Source organism: Papilio xuthus, unplaced genomic scaffold, assembly GCF_000836235.2.
Source record: "Papilio xuthus unplaced genomic scaffold, Pxut_1.1 DF825017.1, whole genome shotgun sequence".
NCBI lineage: Eukaryota > Metazoa > Arthropoda > Insecta > Lepidoptera > Papilionidae > Papilio > Papilio xuthus.
Window position 1 is genome coordinate 1,205,776 of NW_013533632.1, and position 13,471 is coordinate 1,219,246.

The 13,471-nt window shown below is 32.5% G+C and overlaps 1 protein-coding gene across 1 annotated transcript; it reads right to left on the minus strand.

Moving 5' to 3' along the window:
* Positions 1 to 1,736: 1,736 nt before the first annotated feature.
* Positions 1,737 to 8,653, minus strand: LOC106126390 (uncharacterized). Its single transcript, NM_001312002.1, is given in 2 exon segments — positions 1,737 to 3,243; positions 8,635 to 8,653. Coding segments are annotated over 2 exon segments (1,455 nt in total). The 5' UTR covers positions 8,650 to 8,653; the 3' UTR covers positions 1,737 to 1,803.
* Positions 8,654 to 13,471: the final 4,818 nt, after the last annotated feature.

Here is a 13,471-nt window from a genome sequence, read left to right on the forward strand (position 1 = left end):
CTAAGAAAACAACCTTAAACAACAATAAGTCAAATACCATAATTTCAAGACGCCACAAAGACAGACAGTCCACTTGGAATCTATATGAATTTTCAATGTTACCATGTCATGTTTTCCTCAATAAATAATGCATTTTATTGATAACTGTTCCAGAATATATTCGTTCATTTATAAATAGAATACTGTGCGATTCAATTTCAAGAGTGAAGGGCAACAGATAGTGCTTGCGTATTCCGGCGCCTGTGTATCACAACCATATATCAAAAGTATTCCGGATAAACTTTATTGTGGTTTTTTCCTAAGTGTCACAAATTATTGTCTTAAAAGGTAAAGAAAACTGATAAAGATCCTTACATCTGAAATGGAATAACTTCAGTAAAGACGCTTTATTGAGTTGATGGCTGGGCTGATTGTTGATTTTTCTAACACAAAATGATGGTTACCCCAGTCACTCACCAGTCGATCCCCATTGCGAGCATATGATCGGAACAATCAAGATGGCGCCAGTGCCGGCATTCCGCGGGCCTCCGACAAAAGTGCATGTAAATACCGCGGCACCGCTCAATGGAGCCAGCAGCGCCAGCGTAGCCGTCATTAGGCAGTCACGCCAGCGCCCAGAAATAAATCCACCATTCATAAATAACGCCCATTCATAATATCAGCCTGCCATTACCATCCACGGTGAATGAGATTAAATCGAAATGAAGCAAATGAATACGCGATAACGCCGCGAAGTTATGCGGATGGACCGGCCATTAAAATACCAATAATTTGCCAACTTCAATTGCAATCACCTGATATCTTAGAAGCCTGGTTTTAAAGCTATGACGTTGTTCTTACGTACGCGGGGTGAAGGTGTCCAACGCCCACGGTCAGGAATATCGGCGCCGCACAATTAAGATTGCATTAATATCGAGTAACGTTTTCAAAGAACATTGAAAGCTTTCAGCGGGATGCGCGGCTTGAATTAATATCGCATAAAAGAATAATCGATTTTCGACTTTATAGATATTTCTCTCCTGTTACAGTGTACGTGGACTCTAATTGTCTGCTTTTACCGCGTGGGTCTTTTTCTTAATGTTTTCATCATTTCAATATCTAAATATACACTGAATCAATATAAAGAAATGTCCAAGTAGCATTAGTGTATTCGTATGCAGACTTGGGTTAAATATCGGTATTTTTTTTAATTCGTTCTATGCCTAATTAAGATATATTAGTGCAGTCAGAAGTAAAATAACTTTTGGTACGCATCTTTCTTACGCACATACACATAATGTTGAAAAATGGTGCTTAGTTTAAAATAATTTGTTTTTTTTTTAAATAATTTTCTGGCATTACGTGGGTTTCAAACTATTAACCTGGGTGTTACAATTATACTTACTTATCCTATACAACGTTTTCATCGTAATATGTAGAAAAAAAATAAAAATTAATAGAGTAAAATAAAGGTAATTTTATTTCAAGATTGACTAAACAAGTGGGCGCGACGCGATGGCGGAGGCGGCGACGTGGTGGTAGACGCGGGTGGAATCTATTTTCAACGTTGATAACAAAAGGGTATTGTAGGTAGGGTTGGATAGGATATTGTGAAAAGTAATTAGTAATATGGTCGTAAGAGCTTTATCTATGATAATAATATTATCCAGAGGTAAAATTGAAGATCAAAAAGGTAGGAAAATTCACATTGTTTCGATTTTGTAAAATGATGAGGTAATGAGAATTAAAAATAAGAGTTGTGTTTTGTTTTTTATTCAAATACTTAAAATTAGAGAGTCGATTTAGTTATGTTAAGATTAAAATCTACAGAGTTTTGAACTTTGGCGGTCCGTAAGTCTCATGGGGTACACCTTGGCTTGTTGAAATCGCGTTTGCATCGTAATTTATGAGGGTACTGGCAGTAGATGAAGCATTGGATCCGGATAGCGAATCATAAGCGCTGGAATCTGATGAGGTCTCGTATCCGCTGGATCCCGATGAGCTGTCGTAACCGCTTTGAGAAGCCCCAGTGTCAACAGACGCGGCGCTAAGACCTTCGCCTTTAGCCCCTTCATAAATAGATCCGAAATTATTTGACGAGCCAAATGTTGATCCCAACGATGATCCGAATGACGAACCGTAGTTGGCACCGCCAGTAAGACCTGATCCAAACGCACCAGTGGAAGCAGTTGAACCTGTATCAGCAAAAGTTGCAACAGTGCTCGGGATAGAAACAAACGAGCTGGAAGCGTCAGATCCTGACGATCCAGAACCGAAGACTGTTGAACCAAGCGATGAAGAATCAAAAACTGAGCTTGAACCCTGGTTCTGTGAAAAGTCTTGTCCGACTTGCGAAGTTGACAGAACTCCTTGATTAATTCCAGACACTGCACCAGCCTCATCTGAAAGAGCAGCATATCCTGCGTCGGAACCTCCTTTGCTCAAGTCGCCAACGATATTATTGATCACCGCTTGAGAATCTTGTTTGTTATTGTACTTGATGAAGTAAACTTCTGGTTTAGTTGGTGGCTTCTGTTCTATCTTTGGTATGACGATGTCTTGGGCTTCTTCTGGCTTCTTGACAAGGACGTAGACAATAGTTTTTTCTTCATTCTGAGGTTGAACTGGAATGATTTGAGGAGCCTGCGCAGGCGCAGCTGGGGCCTTGATAAAGATGACTTTGTAGTGTTTTTGCGCTGGTGGTAGAACAATGGGTTGGCGAGGTTTGGAAATTTCAGGTTCTTCCGGAGCTGCATGCACGTAGTAATGTTTGAACACTTGAGCCGGTTGCTGTTGGACTACATTGTAGTATTGTTGGTATTTGTTAGCAGCAGATGTTTGATATTGACTGGATGTTTGGAACTGGTTGAAAGCGGAGTAATCGCCTCCCGTTTGGTAAGTCGGTCGTACAACACCCGAACTTGAGGTTTGGTAATAGTTTGAATTTGATCCTGTACCAATAGCACCACCGGTTGTTTGGATGTTAGGTTGGTAACCAGTTTGGTATCTAGTATTATATCCGATAGTAGAACTTTGTACATTTTGATTGGCACCCTGTCCAGTGTAGTAGTTGGAACCTGCATTAGCCGCTCCAGTGTACTGGCCGTTGTAGTTGCTGCCGCTGGAGCTTCCGCTCAAACCAGTGTTATAAACGCCGCTACTGGAGCTGGTTTGATACGTGGGAATACCGTACGACGTCTGTGGTACCTTGTAATGGTATCCGAGACCGACGTCTCCCGCCACCACTCCGATAACAGCTAAAGCCTGTAAAAAAGTGTTCTTGTTAGATTCAATATACCTTACTATACTTTTCATCACTACAATATTTTCTCGAAACAAATACAACTATGTAAGTAGAATAGTACATAGATAATGGTGAAGATATAAAAACGATTGCGTGCAACGACGCGAGCAACTGCTAGTAACTTATAATTACTGATAGTTTTGTGACGCCATACTCCATTGCACTGTGGCAAGTATTTGTCAGTTACATAAGAGGCTGAGATGCCTCTCGTTGACCGTATTGCGCAAGTTGTAGTGACCGTGACTCTAGGAGGCAATGACCTCTAACCACTTTCTTACAAGGTCGTTCGCATTTAAAAAATTAATTCTAGGGGACCGTATATAAAAATCAGAAAACAAACGACGGATTATAAATATTGTCTGAAAAAGGGGAGTTGGAGATATTTCATTTCGTCGAAGTTTAAATCACAAAACTAAAGTATCGTAGTCTTTACAACACTTATTTTTTACGAGTATATAATATAATAATCGCGCAACAAATGATTACGATCTTTTGTTTTTAAGTTTAATTATATTTTTGAGGATAAGACAGAGGAGAAGTAAAGAGTACAGTCAGCTGATCTTCCCTTGCTGGATGTAAAGAAAGATTAGAAGACTCTATCGAGTGTAGTAAGACAAGGTAGACACAATATTCTATCTCACTCAAGACGACCGTGGGAGTATTATCAATATTTATAAATATCTCTCAATGGCAAAACCTATTTAATTTTTAATTAAATTCCAAAAACCGGATTCGGCGATATTCAGCATTAAAAATTAAATATCATTCGGGAATAATAATACTTGAGTTGATATTAGTAATATTTCCATCGATAAATGTGTCCATTAAAGCTTTATTTATTGCTTTCTAGAGTGCATAAAGTTTGTTGATGTATAAATGTTGAATTGGTTATTCTATCTTTTAAGATTTAATTATAATTTTTAACGTTTCGACTCGTTTTTTTTTAATATATTTATTTTTTAATTTAATTAGAATTAAGAGGTTTATTCATTGTTGGATAATAGGTATATTGCGTTGTGCACAATTGGATTTAAAATTGCCTTCTTTTCTTGCTTGTAATTTTCTGACAGAATAGCTGACGCTAATAGCGATAAAATGGTTTGCTCCAGGCCAAATAAACTTGTGAGACTATATTCATGTCGTATGAAAAAGATAAAGAGGAAGTATGTGTCAGATTGAATGATATATTTTGTAAGTTAAGTTATGCATAGCGCATGCACTTGATTATTACGTATGCGTTGTGATGTAATGGGCAACTGGTTTGGGCACGACAAAGGTCAATGCTTAGACGATTAGCGGCAGTTTAGGTATGACGAATTTGTTAAGATGATTTGGAATTTATCTTTTTTTTCCTTAAAATCTTTTTTCTATTTATTTTATTAATTAATATTGCGCACTAAAGCTATCGGTTTAATTTAAAAAAAGAATTTGTAAAAGTCGTTAAAAAGGATGAGGTGTGGATGTCGGGTGTACTAAATACACTTTTCACTTTTGGTTGAAAGTAAAGTTATTGATATTACTTGTAACAAGCAAATGAGTTAATAAGTATTATTTTACTTAGATGAACTTATAATCTAAGTTAAGCCATAGATATATAGATGGAGTTTATACAAGTTAGACGTCTAATCGGGAATTTATTTTCGAAATATTATTTTGTACTGTAAACAGAAACAATGGCCGAATTTATAACAAGAAATGGTCCGCTCAGATCACACAAACTTTATGATTCTCTATTCTCTATCTCTAAGTTTTAAATCTATTAATTAATCGTAATTAATATGTTACATCTACACTCTAAATCTTGCTATAAATACAGATTTAATTAAGTTGAACAGATGCTCGCATATTTTTAATTTCTTAATTATCTTGTTGACATTGATTTTACATAATTTGCTAGAGTTCGTAAACCGAAAACATTATGCTTAAATTAATTTACTAAAATAAAATGTACAATATTTCAAATGTTCCTTCGAAATAACTGGTAGTTATTTTTACACTGCAAATAGAAAAACTATTCTTTTCAAGTAAAATGTTTTGTCTATTTTGCAAAAATCCAATAATGAAAAAAGCTTTTTGTGATCCCATTGTGTAAGTTCAAAGGAGGTCTTCTCTTTTGAAAAGTGAAAAATGTGTAAATAAAAAAAAAGTTTAAAAATAGAATTTCTATTTGTCTGATATTCGAAGTACATACTCGTAAGTTACGAATAATACTTGAGTTTTCATGTGACTAGATGTTTAGAAGTAAAGAACATTATCATGACGTTATTTTATTAATTATGTATACGCGATGTTTACTTAGATGACATTTGTGTTCAGTGAAGAATATTTATGCTAGCTGTTGCCCGCGACTTCGTCTTCATGGAATTAAATCTTACTACTATTATAAATGAGAATGTTTGGTTGAATGGATGGATGGATGTTTGAATGCATTTGGAGAAGGTATTTTTTTAAATTCAGCGCAGATGGCGTCGCGGGCGACATAATGATTCTTTAGTTCACAAAATCTGTGATACGCTCATATCGAAACAAAACCATCTCTACTATCGGGTTCCGCAGTCCACGCGAGCTGAAGTAATGCTTTCGGTGGAACACGTAGATAGTATAATCTTGATTAGTTACATTACCAAAATTAAATGTACTGTTAAGTAATTACTTCCACTTAAATCGGCTCCTCTTCAGTACCCGTCAAAATCGGTGCATTTTGGCACAATAATCAGATCAAACCCGAACATGCGGACAGACGGAGAAACATTTTAATTTTTTTCTGTTATGTGCAAGATTTTTTTAAAACACTACAGACTTCCCATTTTTTGAAGTGTATAAAAAAGCCTTTTCAGAGACCTAGATCCCTGTTAAAAACATATTGTTATATGTGTTTCGTCAAGGTAGACGATATGTTTTAGACTGAGGTTTTGGTCTCGGGAACCCACGGTTAATATTTTACTTGATGGTGCATGAATTAACAACGTTACATTATGCATACATAAGTTGCTTATGATTTATTTTATTACAGCTGAATGTTGATTTGATACAAATTGCTTTATATACTTTGCTTTGTTTAGTACTTTTATGTTAAACTAGCTGTCGCCCGCGACTCCGTCCGCGTGGGATAAAAAAAACTTAATTAGTGTAGGCCACCCATCCATTCATCCACATCACATCCATCTAAACATTCGCATTATAATATTAAGAGTTAAATAAAAAGCAACTCTTCAAGGCATAAATTCGAAAAAAAAGAATAAATAGTATCCTGAAAGTCTCCTGGCTCTAAGCTACCTCTTAACCAATTTTCAGTCATATCGGTAAAGCCGTTCTTGAGTTATAAATAGTGTAACTAACACGACTTTCTTTTATATATATAAGATATGTTAGGTTTTCTGGCGCCTTGAAGTTTGGATGCATTAGTAATTTTGAAGTGACCGTATCTAAGAAATAATAACACCTTGACATATAAGAGGAATTTAGTGTCGCCTCAAGCATTAATACTTTGTTTCTGTTATCATAATTATATCATCAAATTTATTTATCGTACCAAGGTCTGATTGAATTGAATTTTCAAGAAAAATCGCAATTTATTTAAGCGTCTGAATCGATATTCCATAATGTTTGTTAGAAAGATAAAATAAAATTCACTGTTTTCGAAAATAAACGTGTATTGTTGAATATGAACAGAAAAAGACAAACGAATAAAATTTTTTACAAATTTAAAAAGAAAAAATTATTTCTTCTTTTCTATGTGGCCTGACTGAAAGTATTGAAACTCCTTGGACAATGTTTGGCTATAAAAAACATAAGTTATATACCGTTGTTGGAGTTTAGTAAGCCACAGAAAAAAGACTTGATAATAATATTTTTCTTTTTAATTATCGTATGATTACTTATGAGAATTTATAGTATTAATAATTTTTATAGATTTGATTACAGTGAAATTTTCGTGGCCATATAGTTTCATTAGTGATAACGTCATATTGTTAACTAAGCTATTCATAACAATTTTTTCATGATACAAAAATGGTATGAATTATTTACTTTTTATTGGAAACCCTTATTTTTTACTATTCAGTAAATGTTTATTTTGGATCATTTTCATATTTTTTATAACACCCTGTATACGCTTCCGTAACCATTTTGAATTTTGGTTTCAGATAAAAAAAAATTAAGAAGTCTTTTTTATCACAAGCATCAAAATGACGTAATAATTAAATCGAAGCTTAATTCGCTACCAACATCAAGGTGTGGTGTCGAGTATTGTTTATTTAAAAAAAAAACTTGTGAATTGGGATTTTCTTGCAGTGTATGCGGATTAGGTAATATATTACTGTATGATGTGAATCCAAGGCTATTTAATCTACATATGTTAATATGTTTAGCGGTTGAGTGACATTTGTTTTTTTTGTTATTAAAAAAACAAATGAACAAATTCTATGAACTTTTTTTTTATTAGTATTCTATTTTTAAATTTTTAAATTAAAATATAAGGTAATAATCGTCTGGCGGATTTAAGTCCGCAATAATTTCTTTAACCTCAAATTTGTATTTTGTGATAATAAATTAAATTACAGCGAGATCCATACAGCCATTCTGAAGATATCTTCAACCCATTAGTGCATAACGTTCGATAAATCGGACGCCAATAAAATTGTTATTTTAGGAGTTATATATATTTTACTAACTGTTTATTTTTTAAACAGTAGTGTAATATATATTTGAAGTGGTAATACTGTTGGTATGACATTCCGGGAAGCGATTTATCGGACGGGCTATAAAATCTAAACTTTCATATTGATTAAATATTTTATACAATTTAATGGTCAAATACACTCGAAATGAAAATGTATTACAGTGATCATAATGAAAAAGGCGTTAATAAACTTTGTGCACTAATGGGTTAACAAACAAACAGCCATACATGCATTCATCCATACATACATTCAAATATTCGCGTTTATAATATAAGTAATATTAATCCAAAAATATAAGATGTACAAAACATACATTGTCATATAATTCGAGTCAAACAACTAAAGACCCTTAAAAAGGGAGTATATCAAATTTTATCTTCTATTAAAAATAATTACAAAAATGTAATTAAAAAAATCACAAATTAAAAATTATTATTTAGGGAATTGTTATCAAATTAATTTAATATTTTTTTTAAAATACTATTTAATTTATGTAACGAATAAATATAATAATACATGACTAACGTGAAAATAATAAAATTCACATTATTAATAATTCGCAGAGCAAACCAATCGCGGACGTGTACCTCGAGTTCAAACTCAATAACGGTTGAAACAAACTTATCGGGATATGACGTAGTAAAACACAATAAATAACACAATACGCACCCAAAGCGCGATCATGCTGCTATGTCGGCAACTGTGTACACGATTGTCGCAAGCTCGCTAAGACCTGTCTTATATAGCTGACACGAAGATGCCTTGCCGGATAGCCGATGCCCAATAACAAGGTTATGTCACGCACAACACCAGCGTACCCGAAAACCGGTAACGAGAAATTTCTCGCCCATTTCTCAATGGCCAGTTTGAAAACTCCAATGCACTTGCGTTGCGGAATTACTTTTTGGTTTTAATTCTAAAATAGACATTTTGAAAAAAGAACAATTGTATTTTTTAACACAAAAATGTCACAAATACATAACAATGTTGAAGCAAAAAGTTTCATTAACAATTTTTATTTTATTTTTTACATTTTTGAGATCCATTCTCCAGATGGGACTACATCTGTTGTCCTTGAAACGCGCAAATTTTCACGAAAATCAATGGTTCGGTAACAAATATGGACTAATATACAGACATACATTTTATTTTAGTAATATAAATGCGAATATTGAATGCGATAGATGGATGGATGTTTACAAGGTATCTCTAGAACGGCTGCATGGATCTTGCTGGAAATTGGCATACACGTAGAACATAGGAGAAGGAACACATAGGCTAATAATTAAGTTTTTTTTACGTGTGACAGGAGACGCTGCGACATGTATTTTATATATAAATTAAGATTAAGAACTATACTTTTCTTTTGTCTAAGGAGCATATGATTTAAATAATCATTAATTCTTATGTTAGTATTTATACTAAATGTTGTGGGTAGAGATTGTTTTCATACAAACCGGATACATCGCATTCGTAATACGTCGTTACTATAATAATTTACGACTAAAAATCTTTACTCTTTTTTGCGTATATTAAAAAAAATCTTTGCAAAATTCGTATTAAAAAATTAATTGGTTAAACACGATTTTTGTAAACAAATGAAAAATTAGAACTACAAACCTTTTAAAACTATGCTTTGTTTTAAAAAAATAATAAAAAACGTCTTTCTGAGCATACTTAGTACTTCTCCTTCAATATATATGTACTTATAATTTGTATAAATATTTGCGTGCAGAGTAATATTGTTTCGTATAGTTCAACATACGTAGCCTTTTCCGATATAAATGTCTCGAAATTACTTAACAGTTTTTATGAACTTTGACTTATTGAGCGATATTTCAATGCAACAACGTCAACATAATAAACACGGTGTCGTCAAGAAAATTGTTATAACTTTGTTTTTATTGAAGAGCATGAAAGTGATGACAATTATGTTTTATACAAGTGTTGCGACTGTGGAAACACACTGCGTTTGGATACAGTCGAATCTGGTTAAGCTCCAAGGGACCATGATAATTTTCTCGCGTATTCAGTCGTGGTGAGACAATGAGTCTTGCTTATGGTCTTTCGACTACATCATCACTTTCATTAAGTGGCATCGTGGTCACCTTATTCATTATAAAAAAATAGAGGTTTCTAGCTTATATAGATTAGTCTGTATATTTTTTAAAGTTAATAAGTTTTTAAAGTTTTAATTAAGCATGTTATTAGCTGGCCAGACATACAAAATTGTTCTGTATTCATAAAATAAGCGTTAATTTAAAAACTAGAAATCTCTTCTATCGACTTTAATTTCAACCATGTAACGACTTAATATGTTCTTGCATAAGGCGCAGTATACACTGCAGTGGACTGGAAGAACATTTTTATTTCCGTAGTATTCAAGTACTTGCTAATACATATCCAAGTGTTTGTTTTGTCAAAGAGAATGAAGCACGTTAGTGGAAATTTACGGTACAAAAGTTATTATGATATTGTATTAAAAAGTTAGTGTTGTTTTATTATTTTACTTAATAAGCTCAAGCTGTAACATTTCATTTTTCTTCAAGTCTTATTTATTTTAATTTACTTTACCTTTTTTTGAAGTGCTTACATTATTTTGTAGCTTTATTTGACATCGGCTTTGTGTGTCATAAAAGTGGAATTTAAAGAATTTTTGAATATCCGCTTTAATGTATACCCGGCCTTATGTTTTGAATGATTCATCTTTTAAAGTTGTCTCGCCGTATACCAGAGGTCAAAATTAAAAAGAATTCATTGAAAATGAAAAAGACCGGAGTAAATATCGTGTAGTCTACATTAAAGGATATGTAGTTAACTGTATAACACTATTGGAACAGATTTACGAAAACATATCATCGTAACTCTCGTTTCCTTTGAAAAAATAGGGATAGTAATATATTTTCTTCTTATTTATAAGTTCATCAACTCAGAAACTGTTAAAAATCAATACAAAATTTCCATTCAGATTTTTAAAATGTACCGTAGACAAAACACAATATACAAAAATTGCGTTGAAATCTTTTACAAGTCAACATTCTTTTACACAACTTCTAAATCTTTGCCGAATTTCAGTAAGAACCATGCAGCTGTTCTGTGGACCCCTTTTATCAAACATCCATCTATCCATCCATTCCCATTTATATTATTTATAAGTTAGATATAATTATTGCATCGCTACAAAACAACCAACGTATGATAGCTATTTAAAATTTTAGTTACTAATAAAGGGCAATCAAGTAATTTTATTAGTAAGTTATTTTGACTAATAGATATCCGCCTTTGATTCATAATACTTTTATTATTTAAATTAAAATGTCAATTGATCAATAAAGGATGGCAATATAAACTGTAAAGTGCATATCGTTATTTACTTGCAATGCTGTCGCTAGCATCTAGCTTAGAAGCAAATCACACTCAATGTTCTTAATAGATAAAAATACACAGAAGACAGACTTAATACGTTAGCTGCCATGTCGGACTATATGTCCTACAAGCTAATGTTTCAATCAGGCCGTGTCGGACTATGTGTCCGACAAGCCATACTTCCATTCTACACCTCGCTGTGGCTTATTAGACGCTTTTAAATCGAATTGTTGTATACAGCAGGACTCGCAAGGCCCCATTCAAATGGTTTTGGACCAAATTAAAAAAAAAATTTTTTTCGTTTTTCGAATAATCATTCTGGCAGCTAACGTGTTAAGTGGAAGTATTATATCTAATGCCGGAGACCAAATTTTAACCCTATTATACCTTGGCCATTATTTTCTTATGAGAAAAAGATGGAAGGAAAACATAGACAAGAATTCGATAATCATTTTTCTGTTGGTCCTCTCCTCTGTCCATTATTAATGCGTTCACAAGTATTTTATATCTATGGTCATCCCCTTAACGTCAGGACTATATTTATAAGTAATCTAGTACATGTCATGTGTCAGAAATTTACGTATGAATAACATGACGTTCAATGTCAAAGTTCAAGGGCTTTTTGGTCAACTTGTACATGTACGACATTGATGGAGCCTTCGATTGCCTTCTTAAGTATTAAAACGTTGACCTTTCGGGTTTGAACAAGGAATTACTTTCACTGATGATGAACTGACTTTTAATATAATGAAAACAATAATTCCTGTATTTGTCACTAGTAATAGATAAACTTACTAGTCAAATTGTAAATGAATATTGGGAGTTAAATATTGATTGACAATTTAACGTATCAAGTCATATACTCTTTGCTTTCAATGTCATTAAATATTACAGTTCAGATTAAAATTTTAATATTGTCATGTCATTTTTGTATAATATTTAGTGTCACCTTTTCACTAAAGTGCGTCTATTTATATATAGATAGATTAGTTTGATAACTGACACCTAATATGTATCGATTTAATTTTGTATGACGATTAATTGATAATTAAAGTTATCATAGTGTCGGACTGTACGTGCATAACAATCAACTATGAACTATCGAGAATCGGTATTCTAATAATATAAATATTATAGAAGAAATAAATACTATAACTCAGGTATTTTATTACTTTTTGAATTTATTACTGATATTATCGTCTACGTCTCGCGGCATTAATTACGAAATATTAAAACATTTCTTTTTGATTGTCAACACGTTAATTTGTGGTTCAATTTTTTATTACTATTTGTAGTTTTTAAAAATAAAGTTTGCACAAAAAGAAACAATTGCCAAGTACTATAAAACAACCATAGAAAATCGAAAATTTTCATAACCGATTTTACTTAACCCATCTCTAGTGAATTGTCTAATGAATTATATATGTATCTTACATAGACACACTATATTCGTTTTTCATCTTGCAACGTCGTTATTATATTTCTATTTCACATTTTATTTCTACATAACTTATAATATTTTGTAATATTTTTGCAAAAATTATTATTGTTATCGTAATATTGTATACGAAATGTACCTAATTTTATGAATAACAAGTACATTAAATATATATATATCCAAGGATACTATGAACATATAAAATATTCACATAAAATCCGCTTTAGTTTATCTAATGCATTAACACTGCCTTCAAGAGACGACCTTGACATCGATACTTTTAGCGCCGAATTTGATAAATATACGAATCCAATTATGATGCTAAGAAAAACAAATAGTTTTTCTCTAATGCCAGACAGAGAGAAGAATGGATCTAAGTTAGAGGATGTTAGTTGAACAGTTTTCACAACAACTTTAAATTGCTCTAAAAGTAATTATTTTTTAATAATAATAAAACATTTAACAAATTATTATTTTAGTATTTCTATTATTAAAACTTTGCGACATAGATATGTAGATGATTTGTCTGAATTTAAAGAGTTTATTCGAAGAATCAATATTCATTTTGGACATAGTACATTACGTCCGCCTTGAGATGCGGTAAGCAACCGGTTTTGGCACACATCTGTATTTATAAATTAAGGTGTTTTTATATCGTTTAATAATATTTTTGTACAGATTATTAATTATATGAATTATTAC